The following is an 8,106-nucleotide window of genomic DNA, read 5'->3' as shown; positions in this document are numbered from 1 at the left end:
ATGTGAACTGCTGTATGAAAAGTGAATTTACTCTGTAAATCTACACCCAAATCCTAATAAAAAAAAAATTTTACTTGTGTGTGATATGAATGATATTATTTGATAATTTCTACATTCTGTTGGATCACCTTTCTTTGTAATGGGTACAAATACAGATCCCTCCAGTCAATTGGCCAGGTAGCTGTCTTCCATATTTATTGGCATTTCTCAAACTGAAAGAACTGAAGGACAAATATGGGCAAAATATTGAATGATGCAGGAAGTATCAAAAGAAGATGAAAGGAATACAGAATTACTGTACCAAAAATAAGTGGTCAGTGTTCAACCACTGTAGGAGGTAGCATATGATCAAGAACAGATGGTACCAAAGGAAAAAGTCCAAGAGTATTGGCCATACTCTTGGCCAATTCCATACTATATACAATGGATATGTAAGACCATTTTCGGAATTCCTTACAGTCTATAGTTTTTCAGAATAAAATTGGCTGATGCAATTTGATTGCAATGCTCCGATTTAAATTTAGCCATGAAGGAGCTCCAGTAGCATAGTGTCTAAGGCACTTGACTGCTAACCAGAAGGCTGGTGGTTCAAAGCCATCAGCCACTCCTCGGAAGGAAGGTTGGGCAATCTACTGTCATGGTGATACCGCCTTGGAAACCCAAGGAGGGGTACTATGAATCAGGCACTACCTGAAGGTACATAACAACAACAACATAAAAGATGTATTTGAAGTATAAGAGCAAATTTTGTTTTTAGTGTTATGTTTCAGGACAACTGACAGCTATTGAAAGAGCTCTGGTGGCATAGTGGGTAAGGCATTTGATTGGTAACCAGAAAGTTGGTGGTTCAAACCTACCAGCTGCTCCTCAGGAGGAAGAGAAGGCAATCTACTTCCATAAAGATTTACAGCCTTGGAAACTCTATGGGGTTTGCTATGAATCAGAACCAACTAGCTGGCTGTGGGTTGTTTGGTTTGGTTTAGTTACTATGTCTGGGCATCCAAGCTCCTGGACGCCCAACCACTTCCCATTAGAATCAGGAAACACATAGTTCTTTCCAGAATTAGAGAAGTCATGCTGCTCATATCTGGGGGAAAAATCTGAAGCAAGCCAACTTACTTGGGACCACAGGCTTCTAGAACCACCCCACCTTTATTTTTTTATATTTTTAATAGCTACAATTTACATAATAGACTGCCCAATCTTCCTTCCAAGTAGTGCCTGGTGGGTTTGAACCACCAGCCTTCTAGTTAGCAGTCTAATGCCTTAGCCACTATGCCACCAGAGCTCTCTATAATTTGCATGTTCTGTTGGCATAGTGCCTAAGGCCCATTCAAAGTGTACAATTAAATTGTTTTTAGTATACTTATAGGGTTGTACAACTATCACCATAATTTTAGAACATTTCCATCATCTTGAAAAGAAACTTCATACCCATTAGCAGTCACTCTGCATCTCTCCTCTCCAGACCTAAGCAACCACTAATCTACTTTTGTCTCTATCAATTTGCCTGTTCTGAACATCTTATATAAAAGGGATAATATAATATGTGAACTTTTATGACTGGTTTCTTTCACTTAGCATAATGTTCTTGAGCTTCATCCCTGTTGTAGCATGTATCAGGGCTGCATTCCATTTTATTGCTCAATAATAACAACTCTATTGCAAGGGAGTACCACATTTTGTTTATCCATTCATCATTTGATGGACATTTGGGTTATTTCCTCTTTTGGCTATTTTGAATTATGAACACTCGTGTATAAAGTGTTTGTGTATGGACGTATGTTTTCAGTTGCTTTGGATAGATACATAGGAGTAGAATGGCTGGGTCACAGGGTAACTCTGTGTTTAAAATTTTGAGGAATTACCAAGCTTTGCTAAGGTGGCTGCATCATTTCCCATTCCCACCAGTAACGCATGAGGATTCTGATCTCTCCACATCATCACCAACACTTGTTAGTGTCTTGTCAGTCTTTTTGATTATAGTCATTCTAGTGAATGAGGAATGTTGTTGTTGTTATGTGCCGTCGAGTTGGACCCGACTCATAGTGACCCCTCCTTGGGTTTCTGAGGCAGATTGCCCAACCTTCCTTCTGAGGATTTCCACCTTCAGTATTCTATGTATCTTGTCTGACATGCTAAGAAGCTATAATCCTTTCAACTAATAGTTCTCCATCTTTTCTCCCCTATGCATAGGAAAGGCAGGGAGTAATCTTAATCAATTTACTAGTATCTTGTGAGTTTTTGTCTTGGAAAAAAGAAGTTTTCATTTAGGGGGAGAAAATTTGCTCTTAATTCCACTTCTAAAAATAGAAAATGAAAATATACTCAACCTACATGCAACACAGTTGACTTCTGTTCTCTCCATTTATGTTGAATGAAAAGAATAATAAATAGGTCCATAATGGTATTCTAGAAATGACTATCTTAGGTTATCTTAGATATGCCAGAAAAAGGGATTGTACTTCCTGGCATTGCTAACTGACAAATTCTCAGTTTCCCTCTGATGCTAATATAAAGCTTTAATATATCTTCAAGAGGCAATTTTTGACATTGACTCTATTCTATGTTATCAGAAGCAATCATTCTACACTCCCTCGTTCATTTCCTTTTCCCCATGCCTTCTGTCTCTTTCACACACATATCCTTTCCTTCTATTCTCTTACTTTTTAATTTATCTATATTTTCCTTCTACAATATACAGGCTTTAGTGACTTAAATTATATTCAAAGGAAATTTTCCCCCAACTGTGAAGGCTTTTTCTTCTGTAATTTGTAAGATTATCAAAGGCAAGATTAGTTGCTTGGTACCTGTGTAGTATGAGATAAAAATGTTTCCCCTACAATGATTTACATTTATTATATTTTTAAATGAGAACCTTAAAGGCCTGTCTATTCATACTTCACAATGTTCTGTACATTTGAATCATTCACTACTGAACATCATACTTCTATATTTCTGAGAAAACTGGTTTTCCAACTTTGGATTACTACCCATTGTTGTTGTTGTTGTTATATGCCATCGAGTCAGACCCGACTCATAGCGACCCCTCCTTGGGTTTCTGAGGCAGTATCACTACAGAAGTAGATTGCTCCATCTTCCTTCCAAGGAGTGGCTGGTGGGTTTGAACCACCAGCCTTCTGGTTAGCAGTCAAGTGTCTTAGGCACTACACTACCAGAGCTCCTTACTACCCATTAGTAGGTCATAAAATCAATTTAGTGGAACATGACATTTGAAAATTAGAAAAAATAGAATAGCATTGGACAATGGACAGCCAAACAATGCATAGGGTGAACATTTGCATCAGGTATGAACATTTGCATCTGGTAGATACACTCCTTAGAGTGATCAATCATTGGAGAACAGAAGGGCAGTGTTTGCACAGGGAGATAGCTGGGAAGGGGCAGGAATGCATAGGGAAGGAGGACACAGGGAAGAGGTAACTACAGGGAGGAAGTGAGAAGAGAGCTGTTACATTGTGGGAATTACAGTCAATGTCATGAAACAAAATGTGTATGAACTGGTGTAGAGAAAATGAATTTGCTCTGTAAACTTTCTCCCAATCACAGTAAAAATGAAAAATAAGTTAAAAAATAAACTTTCATGAACAGTGTTAATTTCTCACATTAAGTTTTGAGAGAACTTAGGCAAAATATATTAACATACAGGTTCACTTTAAGTTATCCAAATTATTATTCATATTCCTGCATTCCACTGGATTGTATTAGAGCTTTGTGACATTGGGAAGGCACTTGGAAAACTACAATTTCATGTCCTAAGATTCTGTGAGTGTCCACAGTATTAATATGCCTTCATAACCACTTTCCAGGATGTATAAAGAGATACCAAGACAGTTGCTTTCTGGCCCATTCTACTTAGATGATTGTACTTATGGTTGCATCATGAGACATGATTGTTCAGGTTTATTTTCAGTAGTAATAAACATTTAAAGTCATTAATCAAGAAAATGCAGCAGACCTAAAGAAAGAAAAGTGACATTTCTGAATAGCAGCTCATTATTAAACCATAAGAAAAACAGCAAAAAATAATCAAAGAAATGTGTGAACTTTTGTATTACTTCCAAAGTGGTCAGTTTTATTTTACAATAAGCATAATTGTGCGTAAAGTTTAACTGGGGTGGGGGTGATTTAGTGTTGTTTAAGAAGGCAAAATAATTATCAAGCTCTCCTGGGTTAGAGAGGAAATTACAATCTCATTACAAACACAAATAAAGATAAAATTTCATTGAAAAGCAAAAGTGGGGGAGAACATGAGAAAACATTAAGTAATATCAGTACAATTTTAAATACACAAATTTGGGAAATTAAACATTGGTTGGGAAATGCCATAAAATAAAACACATGTGGAATACAAAATCAATTAGGTTACTGAACATTGAATCCAAAGCTATTGCGGAAGGAAGGGTTTTCCTCTATTTCTTTTCCAGGGTCGTGGGGTGGGAAGTTGGGGATAACCGGCTTCAAGAACTTCACTTCATTTGTCCCTGAACCGCCCATCAGAAACGCCTCATAGAGGAACCTCTGAGACAAAGTCTCTGTGCCGCTAATGTCGACCCAATGGTCTGGAATGCGGCCCTCAGGCACCGAGTAGCGACCCATCGAGGCTGCCCTATTCCTCCTGCACAGCCGCAAAGCGACAAACAGGAGCACAGAGAACAGGAAGACCGAGGAGACTGACGCCAACGCAATGACCAAATAGATGGTGAGCGAGTCAGCCTGGGACTCGTCTGGGGCCAACTTCGGCAGCGGCAGGTAAGGCTGTGAAAAGCCGTCCACCAGGAGCAAGTTCAGCGTAACGGTGGCCGACATTGACGGCTCACCATTGTCCTTCACCAGCACGACGAGTCTGTGCTTGGTCGCGTCGCGCTCGCTCAGCAGCCTGGCGGTGCGCACCTCGCCATTGTGCGCCCACACGTTGAACAGCCCGGGCTCCGTGGCCTTGAGCAGCTGGTAGGACAACCAAGCGTTCTGGCCTGAGTCACTGTCCACTGCTACCACCTTGGTCACCAGGTAGCCCGCCTCGGCCGCTCTGGGCACTAGTTCAGTGCAGGGCGCAGAGCCGTTCTGCAGCGGGTACAGCACGAAGGGCGAGTTGTCATTTTCGTCCACGATCACCACGCGCACCAGGGCCTCGCTGCTCAGCGTCGGGGAGCCAGCGTCGACCGCGCCCACGCGGAACTCGAAAGCTCGCAGGGCCTCGTAATCCAGCGACCTCAGAGCGAACAGGTGCCCTTTGTCCGCGTTGATGGAGACCAAGGAGGCCAGTGGAAGATGCGGCTCTTGGGAAGGCAGCAGCGAGTAGGTGACTTGAGCGTTGGTTCCTGAATCTTTGTCTGTGGCGCTGATGCTGCCGAAGTGCAGGGCGGGGCTGTTGTTCTCCTGGATGAAAAGGGTGTAGGAGCTTTGGGTGAAGGTCGGTGCGTTGTCATTGACGTCTGACACCGACAAGATTATGTTGTGCTGGGTTTTGAGTCTGGGGTTGCCCAAGTCTGAGACAGTGATGGTGATGTTATACTCCGCTAAGCTTTCTCTGTCCAGTGTTCTCTCCGTTTCCAATGTGTAGTAATTCTCAATGGTAGGTTTTAGCATAAATGGGAGGTCTTCCGGGATAGAACAAATCATTTTCCCGTTGTCCCCGGAATCTCTATCTAGGATACTGAACACCATAACCACAGTTTCAGGAGAATTTTCCGGGACTGAACTGGTAATTGATGATACAGTGACTTGGGGAGCATTGTCATTCACATCCATCACCTGAATTCTCACTGTTGTTTTTCCAAAAAGGCCACCTCCATCTGTGGCTTGAACAATTACTGAATATGATTCAGTTGTTTCAAAATCCAAGAGTGCTGTGAGACTAATTTCTCCAGACTTCTGATTAATTTCAAATGTCTTGTAAATATCTTCTGCGGCATGAGAAAAAGTGTATGATATTTCCCCATTTGTTCCTGAATCTAAATCCCAAGCTGAGACAGTCACAAGCTGTGAGCCTAAGATGCTATTCTCTGGAATCTTCACTTCATAAAAGGGCTGTTCAAATTCAGGGGAGTTGTCATTAATATCCACAACCACTATCCGAACCAACGCAGTCCCAGATCTGGGCGGAGATCCACCGTCTAAAGCAGTGAGGATGAAACTGAACTCAGGCTGCTCTTCGTAATCCAGTGACTTGTCCAAAACCAACTCTGGGTATTTCCTATTGTCTGGATTGACTCTCATTTTAACGTGGAAATTAGAGTTGGAGCTGATTGTGTAGTTTTTCAGAGTGTTGATTCCCACGTCAAAATCCTTCGCACTTTCTAATAAGAACACAGTACCGACGGGACTATTCTCTGGGATTTCTAGGAGCATTTCTTTTTCCAGAAAAACGGGAGCGTGGTCATTTATATCCGTGACCTCGAGCTCAATTCTAAAAAACTGCAAGGGGTTTTGCATTAACACCTGCAAATGCAGCACACACAGCTGGGTGGAGCCACAGAGCTCCTCCCGATCTAGTGTTTCGCTTAGGAGCAAATCTCCGGTATTTCTGTTCAGCTGCAAATGTTGTTTGTTGTCTTTAGAGACCACCCGAGCCTCCCGTGAAGATAGCTCCCCCACCTCCAGTCCCAAGTCCTTTGCAAAATTGCCTACAAAGCTCCCGCTCTGCATTTCCTCTGCCACAGAAAAGCGCCCTGGCTCAGAGCCTGCCTGAGATATTCCCAGAAAAACAAAGAGAAGCAGGACTTGCCTTATCCGCAGAGTGCCTGGCCCTTGCTTCTCCATAGCTCCTTTCCCAAAGGCTTCCTGCAGAATCACTTCAGCTCTACCTCGTTCGGGAATTGTGCTGTTCACCAAACCCTTGGAGGTCTTAAGACTTTAGCCCCGTTGAACACCTTCTGGGTCACCTCTGGCTGCTCTGTCTTCCCAGTTCTCTGTGTGCAGTGGGTAACAGTGTCCAAAACCTTATAGAGTGTAATTTTTTTGTGATATTATCCTGCAGCGCCACCACGTGTCTCCACAGATTTTTGCAGTTTGATGAACTCTGCCAAAATTCCATTCACATAGATGTCCTCCAGAAACGAATATTGCTGTATCCATTCTATTCTTCATGTGATTACAAATACATTAGCTATTCCATCTTAAGTGCCTTAAATTCTCTATAGGTTGTGATGCAGTTGGCATTTTATTGAGTATCCTTCCCCACTCTGCACATAACCAAATGTGCTCTGTTGTGATGAATACAGAAATACAAGACATGATTCCCGAGCTCCAGAAGCCTATGATTTTTTTTGTGGAGAAGATTGAAAGCCTGACACAAGAAGCATGTATCTTATTGTTAAACTGAATGAAATTCCAGTACTACTTAGCCTTCCTTAGGTACTAAAGGAAAGGAAAATTGTGCATGGGTCACTTAGAAGTTCTCACAAAGGATCTGAAACAGGATTGATCATGACTTGAAACATATATAGATGTTATTATGACACAGAAAGCATTTCTGTAGATTTCTTTGATAGTAATGAAGTAAAATATTGAGATAGATAAGAGACATTATGTAAATTCATAATGTACTTTCAGTTTCTCATAACATACAAAATTATTTAATAAATACATGAATACAAATATGTTAGTTTTCTTTAAGGCAGGCTTACCCTAAGGCTGCTTAATTTCAGATTTCTGAAATTTCTGTCAACCACAACTATGGCATCCTGCTTTCCCTCTCGCTCTCTTTAGAATTTTTATTGTGATTTGGGTGCAATTTTACAAAGGATATTATTTTACATCCAACAGTTCATATACATTTTATTTTGCAATACTGCTAACAATCCCCACGATATAACAAACCTCCCACCTCCTCCTCTGCATTCTCTTTCAGGCAAGGAATACAAAGGGAGAGAGATTCTCTCCCCTAATCAATGCAAAAGAGAAAGCTCCTCAATGAGATGGATTGACACAGTGGCTACAACAATGGTCTCAAAGGTAGCATTGATTGTGAGGGTGGTGCAGGACTGGTCAGTGTTTTGTTCTTTGTTCTTTTGTACATAAAATCACTATGAGTCAGAAGTGACTTGATAGCATCTAACAAAAGCAACAATCATAGAACAAAAA

General features: G+C 41.3%; 1 protein-coding gene across 1 annotated transcript; it reads right to left on the bottom strand.

Annotated features, from left to right (window-relative positions):
• Positions 1-4,386: 4,386 nt before the first annotated feature.
• LOC103195455 (protocadherin beta-12-like) lies at positions 4,387-6,783 on the bottom strand. The gene has a single exon (XM_007939034.1). The coding sequence runs from the start codon at positions 6,781-6,783 to the stop codon at positions 4,387-4,389; it is 2,397 nt and encodes a 798-aa protein (XP_007937225.1).
• Positions 6,784-8,106: the final 1,323 nt, after the last annotated feature.

Source organism: Orycteropus afer, unplaced genomic scaffold (genome assembly GCF_000298275.1).
Source record: "Orycteropus afer afer isolate SDZICR_OR568_19922 unplaced genomic scaffold, OryAfe1.0 scaffold00056, whole genome shotgun sequence".
NCBI lineage: Eukaryota > Metazoa > Chordata > Mammalia > Tubulidentata > Orycteropodidae > Orycteropus > Orycteropus afer.
Note: the sequence above shows the minus strand (reverse complement) of the source record. Positions and strands in the feature narration are given on the sequence as shown.

Coding starts and splice junctions, on each gene's coding strand:
- LOC103195455 (XM_007939034.1), bottom strand. CDS start 6,783: ATGGAGAAGCAAGGGCCAGGCACTCTGCGGATAAGGCAAGTCCTGCTT.